We start from the raw sequence: 10,760 nt of genomic DNA on the forward strand, positions 1-10,760 counted from the left end.
ACTATGATTCTCCTTCCCTTTCAACTCTGCTACTAAGTTAGATAAACAATGAAATGAGCATTACATATCCACAGACATGACACCTCATCATTATACATACTTTTCAATGGGAAGAGGATGTGGTCCAGACACAGAAACTTTGTAGATAAACATAAGAAATTTCTTAAAAGCATCAAAGAAAGGCCAGTGTGAAAGCAAACAAATGCACTTGTTTGAATTGATGGGTTTGGAGACCACTTTTCTCTCCACGGGGGTCAACAGGCCCAGTTGCATAAGTTGTTTCTCTGTTAGAAGTTCTCGAGGGTAAGGTTCATAAAACTGGATGGCAGCTCCATATACCTACAGTCAAAGAGTTGTAAGATTGAAGATTGTTTTTGAAAATTCCTCTTTTTCTATACATTCTCTGTGAGTTCGAGGCCAGCCTGGGCTACAGAGTGAGTTCCAGGACAGGCTCCAAAGCTACACAGAGAAACCTTGTCTCGAAAAACAAAAAAAAAAAAAAATCTCATCCCAAACTCAACCAGACTTTGATGCAAATCCATCTAGGATCCCCCCCACACACTGTGATTATATATTTAAGCATATATTTTTTACAAAAAAGTAAAAAAGGGAGGGAGGAAGGGAAAGAGAAGAAGAAAGGGCAACCTCCTGCAGCTGGGGTGGCTTAGCAGGCAAAGCATTTAACCTTGCAAGCCTGACCATCTGAGTCCAAATCGTAGATTCCATAGTAGGAGAGAAGTGACTCCTGAAAGTTGTTCTCTGACCTCTATAAACATGTGCAACATAAGTGTTCCTACACTCACACATACTTTAATAAAAAAAAAAAAAGGAAGCTTTTTTGACTTCTCACTTTTATCCATTCAGTGTATTTTTACCTACTCTATAGCGTACTTTAATGACCTCATTCAACTTGCACTTGCTTGTATGACATTTTTTTAGAGCATGGAATATACAGAAACACAAAGTTGATCACATTTTTCATATTTTGTATGTCCATTCATGTGAAGGTGCATATGCACACATATCAACCCTCACCTTCCACTTGACAGGGTCTCTGCTGTTTGCTACTCTATGTGCCCAGCTAGCGGGTCTGTGAGCTTCAGAGACCCACTGTCTCTGCCTCCCATCTTGCCACTGAACACTAGAGTTACTGACACGTGCTACCTTATCTGACTTTTACCCGGGTTCTAGGGATTCCAACCCAGGTCCTCATACCTGTACGGCAAGCATTTCATGCACTAAGCCATCTTCTGTGCCCACACGAATTTTTTCCTTCAGGTAAGGTCTTCCTATGTAACCCTAGTTGCTCTGAAACTTCTTATATAGACCAGGCTGGCCTTGAACTCACAGAGATTCACCTGTTTCTGCCACCTGAGTCTTGGGATCAAAGTTGTGCGCCACCCACCTCTGGACATTTTAACTATTGTTAAGTATACAACTCAGTGGTATTAATTGTCACAATCATGTGTAACCATCACCGCTACCACTTTCAAAACCTTTTTTTAATCACTAAAGAAAAGCTCTGTACCCCTTAAATAATAATTTCCCATTTCTCCCACCCCTAATCCAAATTATTGGTAGTTTCTATTCTTTCTGTCTCAATGAAATTGCCTATTCTAATGATACCTACTGTCTGTAGAATCATTGTTTATTCTTTTTGTGTCTTTCTATCTTATTTAGCATGTTTCCAAAGTTCATTCATGTTACAGGATATATTTTGAGTTTCATTTTTTTTTAAACTGAGTAATATTCTATAGTACATACATACCAAATTCCACTTTCCTTTCACTCTTCAGTGGACACCTGGGCTATCTGATAATACTGTGAAAACACTGGCATCCAAGTTCTTTCTGAGATCCTATGTTTAATTTTCTGGGTACAGACCTCAGAATGGAATTACTTCATCAATTCTGTTTTCCTTTTTTTTTTTTTTTTTTTTTTTTTTTTTTTTTTTTTTGGGTTTTTCGAGACAGGGTTTCTCTGTGTAGCTTTGCGCCTTTCCTGGAACTCGCTTTGGAGACCAGGCTGGCCTCGAACTCACAGAGATCCGCCTGGCTCTGCCTCCCGAGTGCTGGGATTAAAGGCGTGCACCACCACCGCCTGGCTCAATTCTGTTTTCCTTTTGAAGGAGCTGCTAATCTGTTGTCCACAGAAGCAGGACTCAAGGATTCTACTTTCTCTATATTCTCAACAATACTGATTTTCTGATTTTTGCTGTTAAAACAGACAATTTAATAGATGTGAAATGCGACCTTACCATAACTCTGCGTCTCCAAACTACATGAAGCTCAGCATCTCTTACAAGCTTACTGGTCATTTATGTGTCTTTAGAGTAATGTCTATCTATTTAAGTCTGTGTGGTGGTTTGAATAAGAATGGCCCTATAGGCTCATAGATTTGAATGCTTAGTCATTGGGGAGTGGCACTACTGGAGAAGGATTAGAAGGCATGACCTTGTTGGAAGAAGTGTGTCAGTGGGAGTGGGCTTTGAAGTTTCAAAAGCCCAAGCTAGGCCCAAGTGGATCAGGATGTAGAACTCTCAGCTATTTCTCCAGCACCAAGTCTGCCTGTGAGCCACCATGATCCCCAACATGATGATAATGAACTAAACCTCTAAACTGTAAGCCAGCCCCAGTTAAATGCTTTCTCTTATGAGAGTTGCTGTGGTCATGGTGTCTCTTCACAGCAATAGAACACTGACTAAGTCTGTGACTAATCTTGGTCATCAACCTGACACACCTGAGAAGAGGTGAGGACCCTCAACTGAAGAACTACTACCACACTGGCCTGTGGCCATGTCAGTGAGGCATTTTCTTGATTGCAAATTGATGTCTCGGGGCCCTGAAAATGAGCTAGAGAGACAGTAAACCATTTTCTCCATGGTCTCTCCTGGTTCAGTTCCTGCCCTGACTTCCCTCAGTGATGGACTATGACTTGGAAGTGTAAAATGAAATAAACACTTTCCTCCACAAGTTGCTTTTGGTCATGGTGTTTATCACAGCAACAGAAAATAAACTAAGAGCTAGGCGATGGTGGTGCACCCCTTTAATCCCAGCACTTGGGAGGCAGGGGCAGGCGGATGAAAGCCAGCCTGGTCTACAGAGAGAGTTCTAGGACAGCCAGGGCTGTTAGACAAAGAAACCCTGTTTAAACACACACACACACACACACACACACACACACACACACACACACACACACACACACACACTAAGCCAAAGTCCTTTGGCCCATTTTTAAATTGGGATGGTCAACAAACTTTGCTGTTATTGTCTTTATATACTCTAGATATAAGCACTTATGAGCTAGAAGTATAAATAGATATAAACAGAGCACTTTGCCTATCATGCAAAGGTCCAAGTTCAATCCCCATCATGAAAAATAAAAACCTTTTAAGGTATGTAATTTGCAAATATTTTCTCCCTTCTTGCCCTTTGTTTCATTCACTCTCTTAAATTGTTGAAGTTGTTTGTTTGTTTTGAGATGGTCTCATGGAGACCTGGCCGGCTTCAAACTTGAGATGCTAGTTTTCCAAATGCTGGAACCACAGGAGATCAGAGGACTCCTCTGTGGAGTCAGCTCTCTCTGTCCACCTGTATATGGGCCTCAGGGATCAGTCAGGTCGCCAGGTTTGTGGGGCAAGTGTCTTTACCTGCTGAGCTCTCTGGCCAGTCCTCTAAGGCTGAGGTAGGCTCTGAGTTTAGTACATGGTTGGATGCTTGTCTGGTGGTGGAAATACAACTCAAGGTTGTGCACAGAAAGCTCTAGATCACTGGAGGATAGTTGATTTTCACACAGTCTAATCCCTACCTGTTTGTCAGTTACACATCCAAACTCTTTTCTCTTCTTTGCTTTTTTGTTTTGTTTTTTAAAGATTTATTTATTTATTATGTATACAGCATGTATGACTGCAGGCCAGAAGCGGGCACCAGATCTCATTACAGATGGTTGTGAGCCACCATGTGGTTGCTGGGAATTGAACTCAGGACCTCTGGAAGAGCAGTCAGTGCTCTTAACCTCTGAGCCATCTCTCCAGGCCCTGTTTTTTGTTTTTTTGAGACAGGGTTTCTCTGTGTAATAGTCTTGGCTGTCCTCGAACTCACAGAGAGCCACCTACCTCTACCTCCCGAGTGCTGGGATTAAAGGTGTGCACCACCATCACCAGGCTCACATGTAAACTCTCTTTATTCTCCTTTTCTCTCCAGTTATTTGAAGTTATGAGTCCCTGTGTAGCCTGAATTATCTGCTACTCCCCGAGCCTCCCAGTGAAGCACCTGTAGCAGGTTAAAAGCCTTGTTCTGTTAGGTAACTATTTTTCACCTCAATCCATTACAACAATTCTAATCAAGGTCACCAATAATAAACCAGCTGAAATACTTTCAGTGTTTAATTCCTTTTTTTCTCTCTATAACAAAAATTCAGCTGACAGTCCCATCTTCAAAATATTTATTCCTTTGGTATGTTTGACAGTAAACACTTCTCTTTATTCTACTAACCTCTTTCTTTCCCATACTAGATCCAATTCTGCCCATCATTTAAATATTGCCTTTTTTCAAGTTTCTCATCTAATTCTATTGGGAAAATTTCATTCTCTAATTGTTTGAACTATAACCATCTCACTAGCAGAACACTAATCTTTATTTCTGTCTGACCTCTTCCCAGAACTCAATTCCTATTTCCAGATGACTTGACAACATCTCTATCTAGACAGACATCATAAGTCATTATTTTCAAAAGTGAATAGAGATTGGGAGGATGGCTCGGTGAGTTAAGCCATTGTCACACAGCATGAGGAACTGAGCTCAGAGCCCCAGCATCCAAGTAAGTGCTGGGCACTAAAAATGTGGTCTTCTTTACTAGTCTACCCTTTTGGAATTCATTTACTGAACCATTTATGTGTTATAATTTTATCTGTTACTTGCTTTTTGTTTCTTTGTTTAAAACAAGGTCTCAATGGGTAGCCCTGGATGGAGTAGAATCAGACTGGCCTCAAACTCAGAGATCTACCTGCCTCCCAAGGGCTGGAATTAAAGGTGTACAGCGCCATACTCAGCTATCTGCTATATTTTAAAAGTTCATGTTTTACCCTTTTCTGTGCTATATTTTAGAAAGTCTACCTTTCTCTTCATTAATTCTCCCTCTAGGTATTGACTTAGTGCTGTTGAAACCATTTGCTGAAGGCTGGACATGGCGGAACATGCCTATAATTCAATACAAGAGGTTGAAGCAAGAAGAGCCATGTATGAGGTCAGCCTGGCTACACAGAAAGACCCTGTCTCAAAAAAAGAAAAAAAAAAATCAGCCACTGAATTTTAATTATATATTTTTAATTTTAATCTTAAAGACCATATTTCTAATTTCTAGTCAATTTTGTTTGTTTTGAGACAGGATCTCTCTATGTAGTTCTGGCTATCCTGGAATTCGCTATGTAGACCAGGATGGCTTCAAACTCATAGATCTCTCTCGGCCTGCCTCTCTGCTTCTCAAGCGCTGGGTTAAGGGGCATGTGCCACCATGCCCAGCTAAACTACACATTTAATTCATAATGGCTTTAATACTTTCCTTCAAACATCTCAGTGTCTTGAAGCTCTCATTCAGTTGTTCTATGTAATCTTGATTCTTCCCAAGGTACCTATGTCTTTATATCATTACCATAATCTCATTTTAAGATCTGTGCTTGGGGGTACCTCTTTTAAAACACCTTATTTTGATATATAAGATTCAGTGATATCAACATATAATCACAGGTTTCATGTTGACTTTTTAAAAATTTTATAAATTATTTATTACTTAAAAAAACTTGGTAATAAAAAAAAAATCAAACACTAAAATTAACCAGACCCAAAGTCTGCCAATTCTAACTGTAAAGAAGTTCACTGAGTTGTCCAGACTTTGGATCTGGTTACTTTTGACTTCTTACAGTGGGTGTTATAGTATAAATTTGAATGTTTTTTATCCAAATAATCCTAACATTCAAATAAAACATAAATTAACCACTTTACAACATTAAAATATGAACAAAACAGGCCTAATCCACAAGGCACACAATATACCTTTTCAGCTGAAGAGCCTGTCAAGACAAATGTTGAGAAAACGGGAAGTGGATATTTGGTCTGAGGATCCCAGCATTCAATAGTGGCTCCCATAGGAAGGCAGAAGAGAGGCACGGAATCTGAGAGTGGGAAAGACTCATAATCTTCTTCCGGATATCGAAAAATCAAACCTTTCAGAGAAAGGACAAGATTTCTTTTAAAAAAAAAAATCACTTTTACATAAATTATTCATGATACGTACTTAATAACACATTGTAATACCAAATTTCTTAGAAATATTTGTGTGAAATTTCAAAATTAATTTTTTTGCTATAACAGACATTAAAATAAGCCAATCTATCCTTTATATATTATCCCTCAACTTCTTTTTTTTTTCTTTTTTTTTTTTTTTTTTTTTGGTTTTTCGAGACAGGGTTTCTCTGTGTAGCTTTTCGCCTTTCCTGGAACTCACTTGGTAGTCCAGGCTGGCCTCAAACTCACAGAGATCCGCCTGGCTCTGCCTCCCGAGTGCTGGGATTAAAGGCGTGCACCACCACCGCCCGGCTCAACTTCTTTTAATTACATGAAAATGTGTTAAGAATACTAATAAACACTGAAGTCAGCCAAACTTGATCACCAATCAACACATTTTTTTATTTTTAGCCTAAGTATGTCAACACCTTGTGAAGAAAGGTAAGAAAGTTCAAAGGAAAATTTGCTAATTACTTCAGTTAGTCTTTGGGAAAAAAATTCAGAGAAGGGATAAATGTTATTTAAAAAATGCAAGGCAGAGGCGTGATGTCAGTCCCACCGCAGTGCTGGAAGCGGCAGGGCCGAAGGCACTCCACGTGACCCGAGACTTTTGGAGTGAGTAGGGAGACCCAGGAAGGAGGGCACGAAGCAGCACTGAGAGCCCTCACAGAGCCCGCCCTGCAGACCAAAAGCCTGCATACCACCCATTCACTAGCCTCTAATGTTAACAACAGTCTACTTCCAAGCTAAAAACTTGAAAGTAAGATTCTAGTCAAGTTCAGTCTCCAAAACTCTGTATTCTAAAATATGTGTCTCATAGTAAGTATCTAAAGTTTAGACTCTAAATACTTTTACAACCTTTCTGCAAATGTCTTAGGTCTGAGCATTGTTTGTCCACAGCTTCTCCCTTCCAAAGAAAAGACTTCAAGGGATCATGTAGAACAGACATATTACAGCAATATCGTAGTCTAAAATGATTCTAAATTCCTATTAGTTGTTGCTTTTATATTTATATAGAGTAAATGGTTTAATTCACTAGTATGAATGGATTTATGAGGACAATCAAGAGTTTTCAGATACAGATTTGCCTAATTTCCCTAAAATAAAATTTCACTTCAAAAACTGCATAAGCAAAAAGTAATTGGCACTGCTTCTTTTCACAAAGAAGCATTCCAGTATCTTCTATTTACAACTGGAGCATACCTGTATTTTCAGATTTTATCCCACCATACCAGTGGGATGAAGAAGTCACACTTAAATCTTTACAGCCCTTGACACTTTTGTGTGCAGTTAGAGTGTGGCGATAGATTTCCCAAAAACTTCATGGCAGAAAAGTTTCTCAGGCCCTCCTCTCCTCCACATAGCTGATTCTTTGCAACAAGAGAGAAAGGAAGCAAGTCCACCTTTCATGGCAAGTAACATGTGGTTCAAATCAGACACACAAAGAGAAGGAAATATAAGCAGTAAAGATGCAGTTTGACACCTTTATGACTGTCCAAATACAATGATCAGAGAAAGAAATTTCCACTGAATTATTCAATCTATTAGTGTAGACCAAAGCTTGAAGGTTTATGCCTCATATGGTGGCTTGGACAAAAGTTTAAATTTAACAACATACAGAGGGTAGTATTAGTAAATCTTACAGCATATAATGCATTTAAGAAAACTTCAGCCTTTACATGCTAGAAATTATAGGTAATTAACAAATATGTCAATTCCACAAAGTACATAAGGAAACACATTTTGTCTCTTCTAGCCAGCCCAATGTTAGCATTCACTAGTTTGTCAACTGGGACAGATCTTCACTTCACTTACCAGCCTTATATGCTATTGCATTTGAAGCAGGCACAGACTTCTTATAACACAGAAACACATTGGAACCCCACTGTAAAAGATAAATTGAGTTTTCAAAAACAAACAAAAAGTGAAAAGGAGGAACTGATGATTCTGAAGGTCATCTAGAGGTTATTTATCCAGACAAGTCATTTAAAATTCCTAGTTAGCCAGGAGTGGTAATATCTGCCTGTAATCCTAGCATTCAGGATGAGGAAGCACAGGGTAGTGAATTTGAGGCCACTCTGGGGTACAAATACCCTGTCTTTAAAAAATCAACAAAAAGAGCTGGATGTCTTAGTTAACAGTACCTGCCTAGTATTCATGAAACCTAGGTATGACCCTCAGTGTCACATGAAATTAGGCATGGTGGTACATACGTGTTATCTTGGGACTAGGGAAGTGTAGACAGGGCACTGGGGAGTTCAAAGTCACCTACATAGTCATTTCCAGACCAGCCTGGGATAGGATACATGAGACCCTGTCTCAAAAATAATAAATATTTTAAAATTAAAACCTATCTTTATAAAGGTAGGAATGTAGCTCAGTGGTAGAGTTCAATTCCAGCACCCAAAAGAAAATCAAAACACTGTATGTAAAACAGTAGCCATGGAATAAAGTAAAAATAGGGTTAACAATGCAAAAGGAAAAGAAACAAGTTGGGTTTTTGTTGTTGTTTTCTTTCGGTTTTTTTTTAAACAGTTTCAAAAAGTTTAGAGTTGATGAGGCCGGTGGAACCCAGCTCGGTGGGCAAAGGTGCTCACGGCTAAGCCTGATAACAACCTGAGTTCAATCTTTGAGATCCTCATGTTGGAAAGAGACTCAATCCCCAAAAGTGATCTTCTGTCTTCCATGTGTGCACATGTGCATGCCCCCCCACACACACACACACAGTGAAATGTAATTTTTCAAAAGCTTACAGTTTTGTAATCATTCAGAGACTACTAGTGCTTGAAAGAAGTCACACAAGGAGGAACGGATATTGGATCCCAAACTAGGAGAGACTGGGTTCCCCAGGAGACTGTGAAGTCATCACCTCCACTAAGAGTTATGAATGCATGCACCTCTGCCTATCTTCAAGATAAATTTGACCCAATAGCAAGGGTTAGTCTTATAAAACTATAAACCAAATGTGTATGCCCAGTTTCCTTCTCCACAACTCTGTGTGCTTATTTAAGGCAGGGTCTGAATTTGTGGCCCATATTGGCTCAGCAAAGCCCTATTCAGCGAAGGTTGGCTTTGAACTCCTGAGTACTGGGATTACAGTCATGTCTGAGTTTTACTAACCCTTTCAAAAAGTAAGCATGTAAAACCACAATATTTCAAATAAATAACTATAAGGAGAGTTTCCACCCAATCTATTTGTAACTGTCCTTAAAGCTACTACTAAAAATCAGAAGTTAATAAATCTCTATGTTGATATAACAGACAATATTAAGATATACACAGATATACATAAAAATCCCAAGCTTGAATTATACTTATTCTGTGTGTCATCAGAATAGTAAAACTAATGATTTATATACATTAGTACTCCTTAATAAGGGAGCTAGTCTCGCATGTACAAGACCCTGGCTTGATCCCCATCTCCACAAGTCTTTTTCAATGTAAAAAAATGGAGAGATAAAAATATAAACAAGAATGATAAAAATGTGAAAATAAATTATGGAACCAATATTAAACCTTTTTGGCTTATTTCCAAACCAAAGTTTGAAAAGGAAACAACTTTGTTCTTTCTTACCATGCCACAGTTTAAGTTCTTATCAACTTTGCAGAAAGTGTGAGGAGGGGTTTCCCCTTTACTGGTTATAATAACACAGATGTCAGTTACAGCCAAGGAATTCTGGGACCGAGCTGGAGGAGCCCTGCGATAGGTGATAAAGATTCTTTGAGAAGTAGCTGAACTATTGTTGACATTGGCACAGCGACCATAGGGCGTGGCTTGGATCACTTCACATCCTGGAATAAGCCTTTCTTTCCCTTCATATAGCACTCTGCATGGCAGGGAGGAAAGGGAGAGAGAGAGATTTAAGTTAATACTGTTTTCTTCTTGAAACGTGCAAACAAAATTTTAGTTATTCCTGTTCCTCTCCAAACTTCAATCAGAAACCAAAACTAAAATGACTACTTTAGAAATTAAAAATCGCCGGGCGGTGGTGGCACACGCCTTTAATCCCAGCACTCGGGAGGCAGAGGCCGGCGGATCTCTGTGAGTTCGAGGCCAGCCTGGGCTACCAAGTGAGTTCCAGGAAAGGTGCAAAGCTACACAGAGAAACCCTGTCTCGAAAAACCAAAAAAAAAAAAAAAAAAAAAATAGAAATTAAAAATCCCGGCCGGGCGGGTGGTGGCGGCGCATGCCTTTAATCCCAGCACTTGGGAGGCAGAGGCAGGATCTCTGTGGGTTCAAGGCCAGCCTGGTCGACAAAGTGAGTTCCAGGAAAGGTGCAAAACTACACAGAGAAACCCTGTCTCGAAAAACCCAAAAAAAAAAAAAAAAAAAAAAAAAAAAAGAAATTAAAAATCCCTGGATTATTTTTCAAAAGCTAGAACCTGATTTAAGAAGTAAAAGCTGGCCGGGCGGTGGTGGCCACGCCTTTAATCCCAGCACTCGGGAGGCAGAGGCAGGAGGATCTCTGTGAGTTC

At 39.5% G+C, this 10,760-nt stretch overlaps 1 protein-coding gene across 3 annotated transcripts in view; it reads right to left on the minus strand.

Annotated features, from left to right (window-relative positions):
• Dennd4c (DENN domain containing 4C) overlaps positions 1-10,760 on the minus strand; it is a 99,468-nt gene that overhangs the window by 64,840 nt on the left and 23,868 nt on the right. For 2 of the 3 annotated variants that reach the window (XM_052715471.1, XM_052715470.1), the window contains exons 3-6: positions 9,859-10,111; positions 8,100-8,169; positions 6,054-6,223; positions 101-339 (exon numbers count right to left, since the gene is read on the minus strand). In XM_052715471.1, the coding sequence (XP_052571431.1) occupies positions 101-339; positions 6,054-6,223; positions 8,100-8,169; positions 9,859-10,111 (732 nt within the window). The other variant, XM_052715472.1, reaches the window with a different exon arrangement.

This window comes from Peromyscus californicus, unplaced genomic scaffold (assembly GCF_007827085.1).
Source record: "Peromyscus californicus insignis strain IS unplaced genomic scaffold, ASM782708v3 Scaffold_5__1_contigs__length_169319896, whole genome shotgun sequence".
Taxonomy (NCBI): domain Eukaryota; kingdom Metazoa; phylum Chordata; class Mammalia; order Rodentia; family Cricetidae; genus Peromyscus; species Peromyscus californicus.